Source organism: Haliotis cracherodii, unplaced genomic scaffold, assembly GCF_022045235.1.
Source record: "Haliotis cracherodii isolate W230 unplaced genomic scaffold, xgHalCrac1.p SCAF_12, whole genome shotgun sequence".
Classification (NCBI taxonomy): domain Eukaryota; kingdom Metazoa; phylum Mollusca; class Gastropoda; order Lepetellida; family Haliotidae; genus Haliotis; species Haliotis cracherodii.
In genome coordinates, this window is record NW_027266267.1 from 22,651,009 (window position 1) to 22,674,642 (window position 23,634).

The window sequence follows — 23,634 nt, forward strand, 5'->3', positions numbered from 1 at the left end:
AAAGGAAGAAGAGAGCCTGCCACAGTGGAAGAGGTTTCACAACAAAGGAAGACTGTACATGAGAGAAAAATATAATGTTGTACAGAAACTTGCATCTTCCCGAGGCAAGGGCGTTAACTGACTACAAAAGTCCAGTTTCCACCCTAGCTGAACAGGGTGGAATTCCAGAGTTACATTTTGGCTGGACTAACGAGTCATTGCATAGTCCAATCAATGAAGTGATAGAAGAGATGGAATCTGATTGGTCAGGAGGAGGGACATAGAAGTGACATAACTCGTAAAAGCCACAGGTGGCGCTATGATCGAGCCTGGAAATTCCAACCTAGTTCAGCAAGGGTGGAAACTGGACTTTTATAGTCGGTGAACGCCCTTCCATCAGGAAGCTGAGAAACATGTGGATATTGAGGGTATGACTTCTGTTAACCCTTGTTATCATTTATACTACCCATTCTAGTCACCAATAATAGCATGGAGAACCATTCCTTTCTTTTGTCCTTTGTTTGTTGTTAAACGCTGCAGCGTCATGACGGCGGTTTGTAAATAATCGAGTCTGGACCAGAAAATACAGTGATTTACATCATGAACATCAATCTACGCAATTGGGATACGATGACATGCATCAACCAAGTCAGTGGGCCTGACCACTCGATCCACATTGAGTACCAATCCTTCTGGACACTGATACTAGGAAGTGAGTGAGTGCGTATGGTTTTAGCAATATTGCAGCAATATCACGGCGGGGGGACACCAGAAATGGGCTTCACACATTGTACCCATGTTGGGATTGAACCCGGGTCTTCGGCGTGACGAGCAAACGCTTTAACCACTAGGCTACCCGACCGCCCCGATACTAGGAAGCAGTAAACAGCATTTACAACACAAAGAATGTTTGTTTGAAAACCATCTTACAAAAGATATTTATTAGAAATATACATTATGATCAGATTATACATACGTAGATACAAACATAAACAGACACTGACACAATGTTCAGACACTGGTAGAATGGTAAATATACTCCTCTCATGATATATACACTATAACTGGCAACAATGGTGGGCTTAAAATAAATGGTTCTCAGGAAACATTTAAGAACTTAGTTCATCCTATTTTTGGGATAGTGTGATACGGTGAAATGCAAGGACATCCGATATTTCAAAGTGTGATACAGTCAAGACCAAGGACATCCGATATTTCAAAGTGTGATACAGTCAAGACCAAGGACATCCGATATTTCAAAGTGTGATGGAGTTGGGATGTCCGACATTTCATAGTGTGATACAGTCAAGACCAAGGACATCCGATATTTCAAAGTGTGATGGAGTTGGGATGTCCGACATTTCATATAGTGAAACAGTCAAGACCAAGGACATCCGATATTTCAAAGTGTGATGGAGTTGGGATGTCCGACATTTCATAGTGTGATACAGTCAAGACCATGGACATCCGATATTTCAAAGTGTGATGGAGTTGGGATGTCCGACATTTCATAGTGTGATACAGTCAAGACCAAGGACATCCGATATTTCATAGTGTGATGGAGTTGGGATGTCCGACATTTCATAGTGTGATACAGTCAAGACCAAGGACATCCGATATTTCATAGTGTGATGGAGTTGGGATGTCCGACATTTCATAGTGTGATACAGTCAAGATCAAGGACATCTGATATTTCATAGTGTGATGGAGTTGGGATGTCCGACATTTCAAAGTGTGATGTGAGACATTTCATAGGTTTTTTATTCATAAGAACAACCTTCAGATATTCTGAAATAAGGCGTCCTGAAAATGAAGTGTTGTTAAAAGGTGTCTTGAAAAGAGGCTGAAAAAAAACCCCACCCAGGTTTCCTTACACTTGAGAACCAATACTTATTTTTATAAGAATATGAAACTCAATGCATTTGTACAAGACATTTTTCAAGTGAAATCTTTAAAAATGAATTCCACTATATTCCCATAACTCTGAGTGTCAGCTTGATGTGGGAGGAAAGTCCGAAGAGATGCAGGCGTAACCACGGATATGGTGCAGACAAACCTAGAAACATAATCAGGGCAAACCGGCACTTGACGAGTCAGTGATCCCATTAACAGTAAGGTTTTGATTAATGCTATTTAGCAGAACTGCTCAAGGACAGACCCAATAACTTGGTTTACAGATGCACTGAACAGTATTTCAGTCATGTCAGGTAAGAGATCTAGACTACCAGTTGTCGGACTTTCTTTTGAGGAAGCCTCGGTGGCTGAGTGGGTTAGATCGCTTACTTTGTGTGTTAGCGATTAGGTGCTTCACTCTGGCAGTGTAGGTTTGAATCCCGGATGGGACTCAACCTAAAAAAGTACGAGAATCTGTACTTTACCAAGAAAGTGTTATCCCAAATACAACATTTGTTACATCAGGCCAGCTTAGTTATGGAGAAATGCTCAAAGTGATGTTTTAAACTGCTGAAAACCTAGATCTCCCAACCTATTTACTGTAACAGTAGGACAGATGAAAACTGGCAGGAAGTCTTGAAAATGGAATTGGTCAAAGACCCAGAGAAGAGCGAGAGAGTTGGATTTAATGTCGCTTTTAACATTATTCCAGTTATATCGCGGCGTGTCAGCTTAATGTGGGAGGAAAGCCCGAAGTGATGCAGGTCTCAGACGTTTACCACTTCGGTGAAACCCACAAGCATGGGTATGGTGCTGACAAACCTAGAAACATAATTGGGGCCAACCGGGATTCAAACCCACAATCATTGGTTTCTTGCAAGCCCAAGTGACGCAACTCTGCACAGCGAATCGTGGAACCTAAGACGATTGGGCCACCAGAGTCCCCCCAGAAATATGACAAACCAGAGATGAAATGGCTTTCAAATCCATGACAGCAAAGCCAAGCATCAAAGGGATGCAACTCTGCACAACAACTTGTGAGGCTGCGAGCACAACATCACTTCTACCAGAGTGAGTGAGTATGGTTTTACGCCGCTTTTTGCAATATTCCAGCAATATCATGGCGGGGGACACAAGAAATGGACTTCACACATTGTACCCATGTCGGGAATCGAACCGAGGCGTTCTGCATGATGAGCGAACGCTCTTACCACGAGGCTACCACAAGCATCATGATTGTTATGATATCAATTTTACTTTCCCCCCCACTAAGGCATCATTTCATAAGAAGTGTGGTTGCATCAACAGGCCTCTCTACTTGATCAGGCCTTGCTCATATTCCGGAGGCAAGAGAGTTAGTTAACTGACTATAAAAGTCCAGTTACCACCCTTTTCTAACTAGGCTGGAATTATGGAGTTATATTTTGGCTGGACTAACGAATCTATGCATAGTCCAATCAAAATAGCATAACAAAATCGACATCCAGTTCGTTAACTGCCGTGCAGATTTCGGTCGACTGCAGGATTTGCAAAGCATGTGTACCGCCAACTCGATGTCAACAGATATTTTCCACATTTTTTCATGTTTTTAATGAAGGTGCTCACCTGGTTTGATGCACTTTGTGAAATAGAGACGTTTTATCACAATACAGATTTTGATTATCAACCAGATCATTTTGACTTGGCAGCGTCATATTGTTTGAAGCAAATTCAAGTGACATGAGAGTGGAATCTGATAGGTCAATCGGAGGGACATAACTCGTAATAGCCACTGGTGGCATTCAGGCCTAGCTCACAAAGGGTGGACACTGAACTTTTATCGTCAGTTGACTCCCGTACCTCAGGAAGATGGGACTCACATTACTTTTTGATTGGTTTACAGATCCGCCAATGGTAAAGATTACTTTGACAATAAAAATAATCCAAAATATTTTTATATGACTGAAACATTGTGAACACATTTAGATGAAAATCTGATTATTTGTATATTGTGGCATTAAGCTATGTTAAGCGGCAAAGCTAACGTGCAATGTATGTTAAATTTGGTACACAACATCATCCCACACACTTGACATCAGAAAAATAATTTAAGGATACCGTATTCGACGTAATTAGCGCCCTGCTCTAATCAGCGCCCACGGCGATATTTGCTAATGTATTGGCTAGTGAACAATCCTAATAAGCACCCCTTCCGTTTGATCAATGTACACAATACTTATTTATTTGCGTACAATACGCACTCGTGTGTAACACACGAAATTTACGATCTTTCAACTCTTTTTTTCACCAAAATAATATTCCAATAAGAGCCCCCTATTTCTAAATTTGAGAGCGCACTGGGCACTTATTACGTCGAATACGGTACATCAATATGCCTGACTGAAAATGTCATGACATTCTTGAGAGCAGAGAGCCCTGTGCTATTTAGCATAAAACAACTAAAAAACTATTGAAATGATGAGTCATTTTTTTATCATAAAAGATCAATGTATAATGTCTATAAAAAATGCTTAGCGTAAATTAAACATCTGCATGCTAAATTCTCATAAAATTTGTATGTAACTAGATGTAGCAATACAACAGAACCAGTCAGCGTTTGTTTTTTGCAAAACAAATTGCAGTAATGAAACAAAAGCAGACCTTGCTGTCCCCATCCTTCCTCACAGACTGAATATCTGTGTTCGCATAGAAATGATTAGTCTGTCTTACAGACCCTGATACAAATATATATCCAATACAGACCATGCAAGTCTATAATGTTTGGCAAGTCTAGATTACTGCAGTATCAGGCTCCCTTTTATCATATTTTTATCAAGATAACTGAACAACTGTTTTTTCTGTACGATATGTTCATTTCAGAGACTAGATGTTAGTCTAAGAAATGATTTCACATCTTAGACTTAACTTGAGACATTGTTACTTATTTTAGGGTATAAAATCCCCCCAATTTCACTCAACTGTACTGACAAATTTGCAAAATTTCCAGACCAGATAAAAATCAAGGATGATAGTTAGTTTACCTCTCATGTTGAATCAAAACTAGAATGCTTTGGTAATGTAGGGAATACAAAAACAGCCCGACCATAGGGCATGCAACTTTTCAAAACTGACAGGTTGAAACTCGCTTGGAACAAATAGCCTCAGGATTTATTTTACCACAATGCATTTCTACAAGGTCCCCCAAAACAACACACTAAAAGTCCCATGCACTCATAGTAGGAAATATGTCTAAATTGCGTAATCCAATATGGCCACCAATTATCAGTATATCTTCTATATTTCCGATAAGGTTCAATCTATTGATAAATGAAAGCATGTGTTTTATTGCAAAATAGCTATATTATGTTCTAACAAGATATTCACAACAGTTACTCACGATTTTGGCTATTGACAAATCTACAAAAATTCAAGATGGCTGAGGGGCCTGTGGACCTGGTGGAGGCTGAGATTTTGTATTGAGACTTGATATGTTTTCTGCTACAGCTACAAAACCAAATATGTTTTTCTCCAAAGATTTGGGCCTGATTTTATGAATGAAGAAAAACACCTTGCAACAATATCATTTTTTGGGCAGGCACTTTCTCTATTTTTTCAACAGTCTGAAAGCATACATATTTTTTCACGACTTTTCTGGGGCAATATATTTTTTTGTGATAAAGTTCCATCACATTAAGATTGCATTCAATCCAATAATGTATTATAAAGCATTAAAGCGTCTTTCATTTTTTTTTTTTGCATGGTTACCTGTGACAATATTGCTGAGCTCAAACATCAACTAACAATAAGACATTAATGATTCCAAAATGAGAATTATAACTGACATTCACTGAAGACATGGAACCAAATTTTGGTAAAAGCGATATTAGTACTAAGATGATCGAAAAGTCCCATGAATTACCATTGATTTATGACAGTCGTAGGGCTAAGATTGCTGATAAGTCCATGATCTGACAGAAGTATGCATGCATGAAAATATCATATAAATACTTTATCTAATGCACCCTTCAACATGTTTAAAGCTTAACCTTAATGATAATAATCTAAGCAGATTTACTTTTGTATAACAGCTGCTGACAAAACCTAAATAAACTTGCGTGAGGCAATGTCTTTGCATGAGTGACACTTACTGAAACGTGATATACCCATTCACCCACGGAGGTTCTTGCACGACGGGGACATAGTCATCTTTGACCATACTGACATGTCAGAGTCATAGATACCAGGGCCCCGTTCCACAAAGCTATCTTGGCGCTAAGTCAGTCGTAACTCCCATTCTTTAACACTGACTTACGACAGTCGTAGCACTAAGATCGCTTTGTGGAATGGGTCCCAGGGCCCTGTTCCACAAAGCGATCGTAGCGCTGAGATGATCGTAACTTCCACACTTTAACATAGGCTTACGACAGTTGTAGCGCTACGATTGCTTTGTGGAATGGGTCCCAGGAGACCATTCCATACTATAAGCAAAGACTTATATCAATACTTAAGGGTTTGTATACACTAGTTAATAGGCTGCTACGTGGCATAGTAATGTCTGGTTTCAATTTTTAGGCAGTAAAGGAAATGAGGTTGTTTATTAGTCATGGACTTCCAATGAGTGAGTGCGTGAGTATGGTTTTACGCTACTTTTAGCAATGTTCCAGAAACATCACGGCGTGGGACACCAGTAATGGGCTTCACACATTGTACCCATGTAGGGAATCGAACCAGGGTCTTCGGCGTGATGAGCGAACGCTTTAACCACTTGGCTACCCGACAGCACCGGACTCCATGCACGACCTTTGTGTGAACTCCGACTGCCTGACATTACAGCTAAGTGAAGAGTAGATACCACAAGGATTTGGCACCTGTTGCACATGATGTAAAGGGAGAAACTTGGCCGTTTGTGCAATGTGAGTCGTGCGATAATTGGTTTCAACTCTAACTGGGTTCCCTCTCGTTGTAACCATGTCTTTGCTTGATTCATTGGTTAAACATCGACAACTTGCAGTGTACGTGTGTGTGTGTGTGTGTGTGTCCGTGTGAGTGTCTGTGTGTGTGCGCGTGAGTGTGTGTGTCCGTGTGTGTGCGCGTGTCAGAGTGAGTGTGTTTGTCTATGTGTGTGTCTGTGTGCGTGCGTGTGTCTGTGTGCATGCGTGCGTGTGCGTGTGTGTCCGTGTGAGTGTGTGTGTCTATGTGTGTGCGTGCGTGTGTGTGTCTGTGTGCATGCATGTCTGTGAGTGTCCGTGTGAGTGTGAGTGCGCGTGTCAGAGTGAGTGTGTGTGTCTATGTGTGTGTCTGTGCATGCGTGTGTGTGTGTCTGTGTGCGTGTCTGTGTGCATGCGTGCGTGTCTGTGAGTGTGCGTGTGAGTGTGTGTGCGCGTGTCAGAGTGAGTGTGTGTGTCTATGTGTGTGTCTGTGTCTGCGTGCATGCATGCGTGCGTGTGTGTCTGTGAGTGTGCATGTGTGAAGTTTAACGCCACATTAAGCAATATTACTATTATAGCTGTTTCTCGACTCGGAACCAGACAATCCTGTCACTGATATTGTGAGCAATGACACACGCTGTTGGGGTACAAAAAAACCCAATGAACCAAGTCACTGAGCCTGACCACCTCATCCATTTGTTGGACCGGCACCGGTTGCTGGGGACCTATTCGAACCCAGAATCCCTACGGGGGACCTCGTACAGCAGCCACATAAATGTGGTGATGGAGGTAATAATGTCTACAAACCCAGGAAGTATTGACAATGGCACAGACTTCTTTAACAGAATCAATGAGTTATTCTGATCATAACATGCACACATGATTCAAATCACATATATATAGATATTGACTTGGAGGGAAAACCCTCTGATATAACATGCCATAAAAATATCATACATTTCATCTCCATCTCCTTAATATTCACATCAACAAGCATAAATATACACCATAGCATCGTACAAATACCAAATATTCTAACGAATTCATTTTGTACTTCCCCCAGAACAAAATAACACCTGTGAAACAGTCTTGAGCAGTATTTGTTACCGGTATATAAAACTACAATCACTGTACAATAAAATGCTATCTCTGAAAATTTAAACCTCTTATGCAAAACTGACCTGAATAAAATAATAATAAATATGCTTTCAAAGATCTCCGTGTGTGCCTGTCATCCCATGGCGAGATGTTATGATGGGATGGAGGGCGAGGCTTTCCGGCCGTGTGACAGGAGAAACTCCACCCAGTTGCGTATGAAGCCGTGATTGTTGACGTTGTTGACGGCAAACAGACCCATCCGGGTCATCCCCCTGGTGGCGGCCTGGTGAAGCTCCTGCGAGGTCAAGTTCTGACTGATGAGGATGACCTGATGGAACAAGCCCACCGCCATGATGGCCGTGCTCAGGATTGTGTAGCACACGCTCACGAAGCACAGCGCTGTCCTGGGGGCGGAAACATGGAATATAATGAGGTTGTTGTTGTTGTTGTTGTTGTTTGTTGTTTGTTGTTTGTTGTTTAAAGCCGCACTCAGCAATATTCCAGCCATATGATGGCTGTCTGTAAATAATAGAGTCTGGACCAGACAATCCAGTGATTGATATCATGAGCATCGATCCACACAATTGGGATACAACGACCTGCATCAACCAAGTCAGCGAGCCTGACCACCCGATCCCGTTAGTCGCCTTTTACGACAAGCATAGTCGCCTTTTACGGCAAGCATGGGTTGCTGAAGACCTATTCTACCCCGGATCCTCACGGGTCACATAGGTGAGGTGGTGAGGTGAAATGGGGTTTAACGTCGCATCCAAGATAATTGCACTCATAAAGCAACGTGCATGTATGTGTGTGTGTGTGGCTGCTTGCACTAGTCCGGACTAATTTATAGTGCTAGCACACTAAGATACCATGTCACAGTTTAACATGAACATGATGAATACCTCACTCAGACACAGTATACTGAATCCGAGCTGACAAGTACTTGTTTTAGCTGCTTAATGCTGAGCACCAGGCAGGGTAACATCAAGTACCATCTTTTAACATCTTTTGGTACGATGCGACCGTGGATCGAACTCCAGCCTTACGCTGGACAAGTTTGAGTTGACAATGGTGTCTACCCCTGCCTTGTATAAAAGTTTGTAAGATATGGTGCATATCAACAGTGAGTAACCTAATTCAAGGCCTACTTCAGGCCTTCTCATAGCAATGACCACACTTATGTTCTTCAAACAGATTTGTTCGGCCATTCGTAGTTTGTGACACAAGCAGAGGGTATTAGGGACCTGTTCTACCTAGAATCCCTACAGCAATACAAGCAGAGGGTATTAGGGACCTGTTCTAGCCAGAATCCATACAACAATACAAGCAAAGGATATTAGGTACCAACTCACTGGAATTCTCCGTAGAGGAATCTGCAGTCACTGGGGAGCAGGAACCAGTCCAGGTACATCTCCGGGGTGCACACTGTTGTCAGGGTCAAGTGGGAACCATAGCAACCACAGAATATGAACAATAACATGGCCGCCAAAAAGGAACGGTGGTTGTTGGCCCCGATGCAGTTATCAACCCTGCACAAAGAGAAACAATCATGTTACTTGAAATCAAAACTTATCGCAAGTTATTGTATTCTCTTAAAAAATATTTTCTGGCATAGTATTTAAATCAAAGGACCCCTTAAACTGACGATGACGATGATGATGATGATGATGACGATGATGATGATGGGGGGGGAGGAGAATGTTCTTATGGGGATCCAACATACCAGACACAGTGGTGATCTCGCACAGAGATGCAGGATTTGCACACAGTGCAGTGGCCCGAGCGTGGAGGTCGACGGGCGCTGCAGTCATTGCACTGCATCTGCAGGTGCCCCTCTGGAACACAATCACATCACGTTATGGGTCGCAAACAATACAAGAAATCTAGGTTTGTTTCTTGGTGTACATCACACTCATCAATATTCTACATACATGGCAGTGGCCTGTTAATAATCCAAACCAGGTCCAGGCAATCCAGTGATCAATATGAGGAACAATCCTAGAGCATCAGGGTACACACAATGACATGCAATCGACCACTTTAATACCATGTCCCTTGTTCAGTTCATGACAACAGAAAGACCAAACATAGAACTACGGTATTAGGTTTAAAAAATAAAAGAACTGGTTCTCACATGTCTCAGGCAATGACTTTTGAAAATACAGTGCGGGTGGGCGATGGCATTTTTTTTGCTTGCTCAAACTAGTTAACCAAATAAACAGTTGTGTACCATCAACCTGGGACAGGGCCTCCCCACAAAAACAATCATACAAACTCCTATTGCCGCCATGACCATTACACAAAAGGCACAGTAAAGCAGTACGCATGTAAAGGGAAGTAAATGAGTGCTATATTGGATAAACAAATTTAAGCATCAGGATTGTTTTTTAGGTTTTTTTTAAAAAATGGAAATAAAAGGGAAACGTGCGGCAGACTTTATGATGATGCGGCCAGTGCCTGAGAAGCAAGACTTTTATATTTTTTAGCCTTACCAGTGCTTAAAATACCTGCCTGCCTGACAGTCTGAGACAATCTATTTTGCTGACGGATGGTCAGTTTTTAAAAGTTGGCTGTTGAAGTTAAAGTTAAAGTTACTGGGTTAAAAATCCACCAGTTGATTGTTATTTTCTGAGAGTGAGTGAGAGAGTTGTGTTTAACGTCGCTTTAAACAGTATTGAAGTTATATCGCGGCGTGTCAGCTTAATGTGGGAGGAAAGCCCGAAGTGATGCAGGTCGCAGATGTTTACCGCTTTGGTGAAACCCACGAGCATGGGTATGGTGCTGACAAACCTAGAAACATAATCGGGGCGAACCGGGATTCGAACCCACAATCATAGGTTTCTGGTGTGCCCAAGGGCAAAAGTCTGCACAGAGAATCGCAGCGCCTTGGACGATTGGGCCACCCGTGCCCCCTATTTTCTGATAACTAACATAACACAATACTATTCTTACGGTTACCCTTTGGTTACTTGTGTTCGTTAGCCCAGAAAATTCTGGACTTGCAACATTTTATCCGGTCATGTTACTTCGCCATGTTGCCAGTGCTGTTGTCTGACTGACATTTGGGGGAATTTTCCACACTGGCATTATACTTGAAATAAGATTTATTTTTTATTTTTTCATATCGAGACCATGGATCAAGGTTAGAAAGTTAAAAAACACCAGCTATTGGAGCATACTAGGCTTGTAGGCCTTTCACCTGTTTTGGGTGACTGTCAACACTGACCATCGATTGCATTTTGAATCTTGAAACGATACCAAGCTCCCACCACTTCTCACCTTTGATTGGCCGAGAGTCAACCCATGTGACATGTTGAGCCGAGAGGCCAGTGTCCTCCATTACAGTTGACATTGGATTTGGAATCTCATTGTACATATTTTGTCCAGTACCATTCATTTTTATTCCAACATCCCCATTTTCCCGTCTACCGTCCCCATTGGGGAGATACCTTGTCTTCACCTCCCTCTGTCTCAGGACCTGAATTTTAAGGCGCCCAGGATTGCGTCGGACTTTGCTCAGGTAATAAAACATCAACAAAACCGACGTTGACAGGAGAAGGATCTCCCACAGCAGAATCTCCCGGAACGGAATCACACAGACGATGAAGATGAGGAAACAGAACACAACTGATGTACAACCCCAGAGAAAGAAGAACTGCGTTTGATGATTCCCCGTCCGTTTCCACACGACGTAAAACGTCAGCATAAACATCGGCATGAACATGAGCATTACGACCGTGGCGACGAAGCTGATTGTCCCGATGAGAAGACACACGGGCACCATGACTATCGGAGCGATGGTGTCCATTCGGATCTTTACTGCACCCTTTCCAGAGCACCATGGAAATCGACAGCGGTCAACGAGTGTTGAGACGATCTGTTGCATTGTGGAGTTGGATACTGGTCGGCACGTTATGCATCTGGAACATTTGGATTTATAGAGATTGGTGTTCAATCACTGGATACTGACACAACTAGGGGACACAACTATGCACAAAATTATTGCAGCTTGGATAACAAGGCTGTCCGAGTTTCTGAATGAAGAAAGTGAACTAATTCATCATGTTAAAGTTTACAGTAGTCAATGATCATAGTCATATACCAGAGATACCTACAGGATTTGTTTTGTTTGCTTTGTTTGTTTGTTTGTTGTCTGTAAATAATCGAGTATGGACCAGACAATCCAGGGATTGACATCATGAGCATCGATCCACACAATTGGGATATAATGACATTCATCAACCAAGTCAGAGAGCCTTGCCACCTGATCCCGTTAGTTGCCTCTTACGACAAGCATAGTCGCCTTTTATGGCAAGCATGGGTTGCTGAAGACCTATTCTACCCCGGATCTTCACGGATCGATACCTACACCTTAAAAAAGGTGACACTTTATCATGTTTATAAAAAAAAATATTAAGTCCTAATTTTCTTATCATGCTTTTAAATGTCCAGTCTTAGCCTGAATCGATAATTTTTTAATTTCAATTTGGGAATTTTCAACAAGGTTTGCTGTAGGCATGATAGATTGGAGACCCACTACCAAATATCATACCTTTTACTCTAACACAATGTGTCTCTCCCTCACCATGTTCACTGATCTTCATGCAGAGAAGTGAGTGAGTTGGATTTAACGCCTCTTTTAACAGTATTCCAGTTATATCACGGCGTGTCAGCTTAATGCGGGAGGAAAGCCCGAAGTGATGCAGGTGATGCCACATTGGTGAAACCCACGAGCACGGGTATGGTGCTGACAAACCTAGAAACATAATCAGGGCGAACCGGGATTCGAACAAACAATCATAGGTTTCTGGCGTGCCAATGGGACGCAACTATGCACAGCAAATCATGGCGCCTTAAACGACTGGGCCACCCGTGCCCCCTTCATGCAGAGAAGTATTGTATGGGAGTAAAAACTATTCTAAGACCAACTCCAACTCAGGTCTCCATCTGCACGGGGGAGACAAGCATGGGTTGGAGAAGACCAACATTAACCCTGATCATGTACATCACTAACATATAGCAATCTGTATGGAGACTTAACTGTACATATTTTTACACATACAGTTCGGTAATAGGTTACCATGGTAACTGCACCCACCTATCTGCCGCTTCATCCACTGCTTGACAGTCACAGCAGCACGCCAAGATGTGACTCTTCTCACCGACAGCATTCTCATACTCACAGCAACACAAGGCATTGAAGTCACTGGGCTGAGCTGGAGTCATCTCTCTGATTGTCCATCATTACCTGAAACCTAGTCAAGTTGTCACTCATTAGTCAGAGCTCCAGATAAGCTTTTGGTGTTGTGGGTATTTTACCCATGCATTTTAAAATCATTGGGTGTCAGTAATTCTACCTGGGTATTCAAATTTCTGTTACCCACTAGTTTTTACACAGGTGGGTATCTAAGTTAAATAATTAAAAACACTATTCATCTAGTCCCTGCAAACTGGTGTCGTGTGGGTTCGAGAGCTTTATAGGACTCGAAAATACCATGATACTTCCACAAGAAAGTGTGATGGAAAATGATCATGATGTAACTGTCATCGTGGAGTTTGGCAAGGTTGACGGAATGCCCGTTTATAATTTCAAAATAAGTTGCTGATTTCCTAATCGAATATGCAGGGTTACTTCACAATATTTTGATGATATGCACAAGTTTTATTTTTGTAGCAAATCTGTAATGTTTGTTGCGTATTTGAATACGTTTGGATTTTATTTTACTGCATATTTCTGCATTTCTGATGCAGATTTTACGCAGATACGCAGCTTATCTGGAGCTCTGATTAGTGTTGCCAAATACTGGTTAGTGCCAATGTTCCTGCTGGCTCTTGAATCTGCCAGTCCACCAGGACTTTAAAAACTACCAGTACCCACTAATTTTTGTCAGTCCCAACTGTCAACAAATAAAAAACCGTATGAAAATTACATGGTTTTCTTTTCTTTCAACAAATTGTTCCATTGCACTGACATCATCTCTGAAGTAACTTAGTTCCATCTACACAAGGGTCAGTCACAATTTTCTCTGATTTTTGAGAATATTTCGAGAATAAATTGCTGCAAACATGGCAAATATATGTTTAACCTCAAAGCAAACCGAAATGTTATTTCCTTGCACTACAAATAGACAACGGAAAACTTGTATAGTGCGGTATATATTTACCTGTGAATATCGCCAATGGTTTGTTCAACAACAAGAAAATACTTTATTTGCCAGTTCACAGGGACTGGCAGTCACATCAATTACTGGTCCAAGCCTATTTTTACCCGTAAAAAACTGGTAATTACCGGTAAACGGGAACACTGAGTGAAAACTGGTTACAACTATGTACAATGTACCCAGGTACTTTTGAGTAAAAGTAGGGTCTCAAAACTACCCCTACGCCTAGTGCCAGGTACATGTAGATTTGTTTCTTTCACGAGTCGAACCTGAGTATTAAGGATAATTGATAGTCTGTATAAACATGATAAATGAGTCTTTTACCGAGTTCATTATCGGAACAGAGGAAGAACAAATGAAGAACTTAACATCACCATGATCACATGTATGGAGCAGAGGAAGAACTTAACCATGTTAACATCACCATGATCACATGTATGGAACCGACGAAGAACATAACATCACCATTATCACATGTATGGAGCTGACGAAGAACTTAACATCACCATGATCACATGTATGGAGCAGAGGAAGAACTTAACCATGTTAACATCACCATGATCACAGGTATGGAGCCGAGGAAGAACTTAACATCACCATGATCACATGTATGGAGCCGACGAAGAACTTAAACATTTGTTAACATCACCATGATCACATGCATGGAGCCGACGAAAAACTTAAACATTTGTTAACATCCCCATGATCACATGTATGGTGCCGAGGAAGAATTTAACCATTTGTTAACATCACCATGATCACCTGTATGGAGCAAAGGAAGAACTTAACCATGTTAACATTACCATGATCACACGTATGGAGCTGACGAAGAACTTAACATCACCATGATCACATGTATGGAGCCGACGAAGAACTTAACATCACCATGATCACATGTATTGAGCTGACAAAGAACTTAACATCACCATGATCACATGTATGGAACCGACGAAGAACTTAACATCACCATGATCACATGTATGGAGCAGAGGAAGAACTTAACCATGTTAACATCACCATGATCACAGGTATGGAGCCGAGGAAGAACTTAACATCACCATGATCACATGTATGGAGCCGATGAAGAACTTTACGTCACCAGTGATGTTTACAGTATCCCCGTTATATCATGGCGTGTCAGCTTAATGTGGGAAGAAAGCCGAAGTGATGCAGCACTTACACTTTTACCACTTCAGTGAAATCCACGAGCACGGGTATGGAGCGGACAAACATAATCAGGGTGAACCAGGATCTGAACCCATGATCACTGGTTTGCGGGACGCCTAAACACGCTAAAGGACGTAACTGCCCCAGACTGCAAGACTCACCCGCTAAACATAACTACATGTGAAAGTAATGTGGTGACATGTGAGTGAGTGAGTGAGTTTGGTTTTACGCCGCTTTTAGCAATATTCCTGCAATATCACGGCGGGGGACACCAGAAATGGGCTTCACACATTGTACCCATGTCGGGATTCGAACCCGGATCTTCGACGTGACAATCGAACGCTTTAACCACTAGACTACCCGACCGTGGTGATATGTGTCTATGACCAAGAGTTAGGTTTGTCATATCATTGGATACTTGTGAACAGAAACATGAATATTATTCATGAAGCATTCTTCATATATCAGGATGCATTCAGTGAGACAGGTGGTGTATGTTTATAGAGCCAGATTTGGGTTAAATAGCAATTAACGTTCATGCCAGATTCTTGCACTTACAATTATTACATAGAGACGTGCATGTGTAAAGGCCTCTGAAATATAACTCCAGAATCAACGGACAGTTTTCTTGAGCAAGCTCACTGTTACAACATGAGTTTTACATGGACATCCTACTCAGACACAGTGTTTGACATGGACATCCCACTCAGACAGTGTTTTACATGGACACCCCACTCAGACACAGTGTTTTACATGGACAAACTACTCAGACACAGTGTTTAACATGGATATCCAACTCAGAAATAGTGTTTTACATGGATACCCCACTCAGACACAGTGTTTAACATGGACACCCCACTCAGACAGTGTTTTACATGGACACCCCACTCAGACACAGTGTTTTACATGGACACCCCACTCAGACACAGTGTTTTACATGGACACCCCACTCAGACACAGTGTTTTACATGGACATCCCACTCAGATACAGTGTTCAACATGGACACCCCACTCAGACACAGTGTTTTACATGGACACCCCACTCAGACACAGTGTTTTACATGGACACCCCACTCAGACACAGTGTTTTACATGGACACCCCACTCAGACACAGTGTTTTACATGGACACCCCACTCAGACACAGTGTTTTACATGGACACCCCACTCAGACACAGTGTTCAACATGGACACCCCACTCAGACACAGTGTTCAACATGGACACCCCACTCAGACACAGTGTTTTACATGGACACCCCACTCAGACACAGTGTTTTACATGGATACCCCACTCAGACACAGTGTTTTACATGGACACCCCACTCAGACACAGTGTTTTACATGGATATCCGACTCAGACACAGTGTTTTACATGGATATCCGACTCAGACACAGTGTTCAACATGGACACCCAACTCAGTGTTTAACATGGGCACCCTACTCAGACACAGTGTTTAACATGGACACCCCACTCAGACACAGTGTTTTACATGGACACCCCACTCAGACACAGTGTTTTACATGGACACCCCACTCAGACACAGTGTTTTACATGGACACCCCACTCAGACACAGTGTTTTACATGGGCACCCCACTCAGACACAGTGTTTTACATGGACACCCTACTCAGACACAGTGTTCAACATGGACACCCCACTCAGACACAGTGTTTTACATGGATACCCCACTCAGTGTTTAACATGGACACCCTACTCAGACACAGTGTTCAACATGGACACCCCACTCAGACACAGTGTTCAACATGGACACCCCACTCAGACACAGTGTTTTACATGGATACCCCACTCAGACACAGTGTTCAACATGGACACCCCACTCAGTGTTTAACATGGAAAACCTACTCAGACACAGTGTTTAACATGGATGAAAATAAATCAAAACCTGGAAATTCCCATTGCTAAAAATAGAGTGACCAGATGGCGCTTTGAATCACGTCCTTTAAATTTCCAAATATATCTTTGGGCAACGGAATAAGTAATCTCAGACACAGGACGTCATTCGTTACTATCGATGGAATTCCCCAGAAGTCGTTCGTTTCATCCAATCAGAGCCCAGCTTACAAGTAATAGTCGGTAATACGAACGATCATAAACAGAGCGACTGAAGAAAACTTCCACACATGGGCATGTTCTAACAACAGTCATATTTATTTTATTAATGATTGAACGTTCATTATATGAAAACTGGACTGTAAGTTAAAGCTTGGTCATAATTATTAGCTGTACTAGTACTGATTTTATTGAAATCATAACTTCACACACGAAATATTTGAATTGAAAATTTATTATTTCATTTCTGCACGCACTGTACAAAAACCTACCGCGGACACTGACAACTCAACAAACTAATAGTAAAACAAGTGCAAAAGTGAGCGTGGCTCACTAATACCCCCGACCCGCCTAGTGTGTCAGTAGTTACAAATTAAATAGCTAGGATAGGGTTAAGGTTTGAAAAATTCATACAAAAATGAAAAATTAATAAAAACAATTTTTAAGTTTTAACTTTGTCTGCGTGATTTCTCTTAAACTATTCAGTGGATTCATCTCAAACATAGTACATATAATCTGTGTCATACAACTAGTTAATGTCTAGAACTACTACTACCTACCAGTGCTATGACTGCATACAGAGAGTCAACTTGTCCTGTCAGTATGGGATTACACAATATCCTGGTAAAGCATGACATGACAAAGGACAGCCAGTATTTGTTACATTCAGAAGGTTCCTGGTCATATTCAACTGTAACCCTGCAGGACAAAAACTGACAATCGATCTCACAACAGTCGACGTAGAGGAAGGTCAGTCATGTGCGACTACGGTGTTTTGAATTGGTTGGTGTTGTCATAACAACATGTACACAGTGAGCGTTCAAAACCAATAATCACCTTGAAAGTCAAAAAACAAGTTTCACTTTTATCCAAGATGATGAATCTTTTGAATGGTATTCATGGTATTCGCTTGTCTAAAGTAGCAAACATGCTACATTTAGAGCTCCAGATAATTTTCAGAGCTCCGGATAATATTTTGAGCAATTGAGTTTTTACTCTAGGGTTTCTATTTTAATTGGGTTATTACATTTTTCATTGGGTAACCAATATCTTTTCACTTATCTATTCATCACTCTATTGGGGTTTTCCCAAAATTAGCGAATATTTTAAGATTAAAAAAATAAATTAATAATGTTTTAGATGTATATAATTGTTCCAAATATATAGCCTTGACTGGGGAAGTAAATTAACTCGTAATTGTGTTTCGGAAGTTAGCTCCTTTGTACGAATGCTGAAAAGCTCCAATGGGTATTTACGTGTGCTGTTTTTATACATTTGAGTTAATGCATGAGTTTCTGTACGTAAGTTAATTGAAAGTATTTGGGTTTTGAATATTTTGGCGGAGTATTTTACACAAATACGCTGCTTATCTGTAGCTCTGTATATTTCAAAGAGCCAAAATTCATAAGAACTTGAAAGAGTCTCCATTTCTCCATTGGCAACGCCAATAATACTGGTGCCATCATGTGAGAACATCATGTCTTTTCAATTACGTGTGAAATGGTTCGTCCTGTGTGAGCAGCCCCTTTAAATCTATTGTATACCCATAATCCACCTCGCAGTAAACGCACATCAAAATACCCGAACACTACAAGCATACAGAAAGACATGGGTATTGATATTTAAATTTACACAGAAAATATTATGATATTATGATATGTTACCTTTCAAACAGTACGAAGGCAGCTTGATACATAACGTCTCATGCACTATGAAACTGATTCACCTGCTACCACACAGGAAGGTGTTAACAACAAGAGAAAGCTGTGGTCACCATGGCTACACATGCTGCTTTGACAACAATAACTACAGTGATTTCAACTCCCACCGGACCAAAGCACACTGTATTTTTTACAATAAAACAAATAGCAAATCTTCGTAAAAAATATGCTTATTTTCTAAATATGTGAGTCATGATTTCACAATCGAATTGAGACCTGCTGTTTTATTACATGGTTGTTTGCTGTCGATAACACTGTGACAGCAGGACTGAAATACCAGCAGCTGATTGGCTGGTGTGTAGTTATGCCAATTACGCATTGCGACAGTGATACATAAATAGGTTGTGGAAGTTTCTGTTCCAGTGAGGTGATGTGAGGTGAAATGGGGTTTAACGTCGCGTCCAAGATTATTGCACTTATATAGCGATGTGCTTGCACGTGTATGTGTGTGTGGCTGCTTGTACTAGTGAGTGAGTGAGTAAGGTTTTACGCCGCTTTTAGCAATATTCCAGCAATATCACGGCAGGGGACACCAGAAATGGGCTTCACACATTGTACCCATGTCGGGAATCGAACCCGGGTCTTCGGCATGACGAGCGAACGCTTTAACCACTAGGCTACCCGACTGCCCCCTGCTTGTACTAGTCCGGACTGATGCCGATTTATAGTGCTAGCTCACTGAGATACCATGCCGCAGTTTAACATGAATACCCCACTCAGACACAGTATACGGACTCCAAGCCGACCAGTCCTTGTTTTAGCCCCTTAATGCCGAGCGCAAGACAGGGTAACAACAAGCATCATCTTTTAACGTCTTTTGGTATGACGCGGCCGGGGATCGAACCCCGGACCTTCCGCTCTCCGGGCAGAAGTTCTACCACTAGTCCACAGAGGTGTTTTTTGTTTGTTTGTTTGTTTGTTGTTGTGACATGTAAAGGCAGAACTAAGCCTCAATGTTACCCTGTAGCTCCTTTATCTAAAATTGTTTGTTGCCTGCCCATCTTCAAAATTACCCGCCCACATTCTGGCGTAATGAATATTGAAAACTGTGATAAATGTCAGACAAAACATGTCTTGATTCAGTTGAAATAAAGAAAACAATTACTTGAGAATCTACTAGGAGTTATAACATGTAAAATAAAACTGAATAAGCAAGTAGGCTAAAAATTATCTCCCATCAGCATGATCAGTCAGAGGACGATTTCCTGCAGCCTGACCATGCTGACAGAAAAGTTACAACCCACAGGCAGGCAGTTATTTCGGACACCGCGTTTCCTACTGAATATTTTTAACTAGCACATTTTGCAGTGATTGTTAGTTTAGAATAGCCCTATCTGTTTAGTCTTCAACCAAAACACAAATTGACACAATGAATAATAACGGCCAAGGTTTTATGCGACGCACAACTGTGCGCCCAGTACGCACAAATGTTGTCCTTTGGGATGCACAATAACATTCATTGAACCTGCAACGCATTAAGAGCCGTTATTGGCGTATGTTGTGTCATCCATCAATCATGACCATCGTCCACATGATCATTGGTTCATTCCAGGCTCTAAACTAATTATCAAAACACACAGGGCACCATTTCATTACTTTACAGGGCCCTCATATCGCTTGCAAGAACCCTTAAAATAAATTGTCTTTGTAAGTCAAGGTAAAACCCTGTAAAATGGGATAAACTTCATGAAAAACGAGGACGGTCGGGTAGCCTAGCGGTTAAAGCGTTCGCTCGTCACGCCGAAGACCCGGGTTCGATTCCTGACATGGGTACAATGTGTGAAGCCCATTTCTGGTGTCCCCTGCCGTGATATTGCTGGAATATTGCTAAAAGCGGCGTAAAACCATACTCACTCACTCATGAAAAACGGCATATTACCACTGCATTTCTTATTGCAGGAAAAAATGAGGCGGTCAGTGTGGTATAACATTGCGACGGGTACTCGGGTCAGTACTTAGTTGGACCCAGGACTACCCGGACCCATGGTTAGTCACGTGATATATTGTTTAATCAGTTAATGATGAAAAATTCACTATAACTACATGGTTTTACAAGTCTCTAATGACTTCCATATGTTTGAATAAAGATGAAACTTCAGTAAACTTCAGTGTTTATGCATGACCAGAATGTTTTATAGATGTATCTAAATACATTTTGCTCGGGCTACTGTCAAACTATTCCCAATCGGACATTTTGTACCTATCTTTTGTAACCAACAGCGGTTACCTGGGTAGGGTTGGGTAATGAGGGTGTTGGTACGCAGAAAGTAAATTCGGACTCATCCCGGCCCTAATTGCAACAGTGGATAATGCAAACTCCCTTTTTGAATCAGACTTTGTGTTATTTCCGAAGACAAGTTCTTACTATTACAGCATTCAAATATAACAAATGGCTTTTAAAAAACCATGGACTTCAAATGTAATAAAATGGCAGATATGCTTTAGCAGGCCCTCATTATGGATCTATAATGATACTAATAATCATGATAATTGAAGGAGAAATAACATGCAGAACATAACAATTGATTTTAAATTTTACTTTTATGTCAACATTTACTCTTACATCTGATTTCTTTTTTTTTAATTGTGACAATATCTTTTAGAAATATACCAAACGAACGTGATGAAGATCAACCATGCATCTCTCAGCCATGCTTCGATCAACCAATCAGTTCCTCAGGTGCAAAATACTAGTCATCATAGTTGTAAGTAAAACATTTATCCAGCTTATTCTGTCCCTTGTTAAATGTGTCCATTATTTAGTGCTACGAGTCCTAACACATGTTAATTTATGGATTTATTTCTCACAAAATAAGGGAGCCCCAAATTCTGATACTCCTGTTCTTAAAATAGTTGGAAGATTACAGAGATTTGTCGACCCCAACAAACTATGGTGAGGCCACTGAGGGCCCCAGAAGATGTGTATAGACATAAAATGTAATGGACGATACAATAGATGCAAATGACATTTGCACCCTCTTAGTTTTGTATGTTGACAAGTTATTTCCCTTACACTATCCTGCAATAGGTGTGATAGCAGCATGTACCTCTCGTATAGCACATACCATATGCGCTATCAGTTCATGGACTTCAAATGTAATAAAATGGGAGATATGCTTTAGCAGGCCCTCATCACGTACCTCAGTGAGTGAGTGAGTGAGTACGGTTTTACGCCGCTTCTAGCAATATTCCAGCAATATCACGGCGGGGGACACCAGAAATGGGCTTCACACATTGTACCCATGTCGGGAATCGAACCCGGGTCTTCGGCGTGACGAGCGAACGCTTTAACCACTAGGCTACCCGACCGCCCCCATCACGTACCTCAGCAGCAAGTACCTCTCGTATAGCACATACCATATGCGCTATCACTTTAAGGTTGGGTCGGCCTGGTCAGTGAACCTTGAGGGTTAGTGAAGGGAAGATGTAGTGAAAAAGATCACCCATTCTGTAGTGTAATTGAAAGAGTCTATCGCAGACCAACGCAAAAATTCTGTACGAATTCAGCAGGGTTAGAAACTAACAGTTTTTGCCCACTAGTCCTTATAATGATAACATATAGCAAAACCCTTAAAATGGGCCAATTTATTCTAGTCCTTAGGATAACTTTACTATTGGGCAGTTTGGTAAGGACTACAGGACTAGGACTAACGCTGGTTCAGCACAAAAAAGTTACTTAAGATCAGGTGGGTACCGAGTGAACATTTCCGCTTCTTACGACTAGCATAGGTTACAGGGGACCGATTCGAACCCGGAATTCCTTTACATATGACCAGAGAGGAAAAGAAGCTAAAAAAACTCAGAAAGATTTGTTAGCAATGTTTGTGTCCCATATTCATAATCAATTGCCTATCATTCCGACTAACTGACAATTATTGAGAATGATTTCCCTTCTTGGATATTGATAGATCATCGCCAAATTACTCTACGCTTTTGGACGATGTGGGTCACTTTACCCAAAATTCCAGAAACAATGTCACATGATTTCCTCGGGTCAAGAGGTTTTACATGAATCACAGGTAAGTCACGTCATTTCGGACTCATTGATGAGTAAATCTCATTTTGAACATGTGTCTACAGGTTAAAAGGTTTAAATATCACTGAAATAAAACCAATCTCGTCACTTAATACATAATTTGTCACTATTCGTGATTTTACTTGTTCTCGTTTGACACCCACCTAACCGATAGTGTCCACGGGAGCTTAGGGGACACTGATGGCCGTCGCTTCCGTTACATTTAACACTGTCTATCGAAGGAGATAAATAAATATACACATACAGAATGCTCACACGAAATCTGTAAACCTGTTGCTATTCATATCAACTAAATTATGATGTACTATACCTTTTAAATGTCAAAAATTCCTCGTGAAATGTTGTAATAATAACATAACACCTGGAGCATCACCATGACATGTATATCCAAAATGAAGGCAGGAAATATGAAACGAATTATTGTCATATCATAAATTGCACGATGATACAAAGTCGATGCAGCCATTCTGACGCATATACATACTTAATATGTAAGGTTTTCTTATAAATAATTGTGACATAAGGATGACAATAGTATGTAATAATACTGAGAATTACTATCCGGAATAGTTTCAGTGATGAATTTGTACAAACCTGTCTTCT

General features: G+C 41.2%; 1 protein-coding gene across 2 annotated transcripts; it reads right to left on the reverse strand.

Moving 5' to 3' along the window:
- Window positions 1-915: 915 nt before the first annotated feature.
- On the reverse strand, window positions 916-23,414 carry LOC139458266 (palmitoyltransferase ZDHHC23-like). 2 transcript variants are annotated; one of them, XM_071239641.1, is made up of 6 exons: window positions 23,342-23,414; window positions 12,976-13,132; window positions 11,157-11,797; window positions 9,601-9,712; window positions 9,230-9,406; window positions 916-8,281 (listed from the first exon to the last, which is right to left on the reverse strand). In XM_071239641.1, the coding sequence occupies exons 2-6, from the start codon at window positions 13,101-13,103 to the stop codon at window positions 8,029-8,031; spliced, it is 1,311 nt and encodes a 436-aa protein (XP_071095742.1). In that variant the 5' UTR covers window positions 13,104-13,132; window positions 23,342-23,414; the 3' UTR covers window positions 916-8,028. The 2 variants fall into 2 exon arrangements, with proteins under 2 accessions (XP_071095742.1, XP_071095744.1); XM_071239643.1 differs by lacking the exon at window positions 23,342-23,414 and adding an exon at window positions 18,939-18,994.
- Window positions 23,415-23,634: the final 220 nt, after the last annotated feature.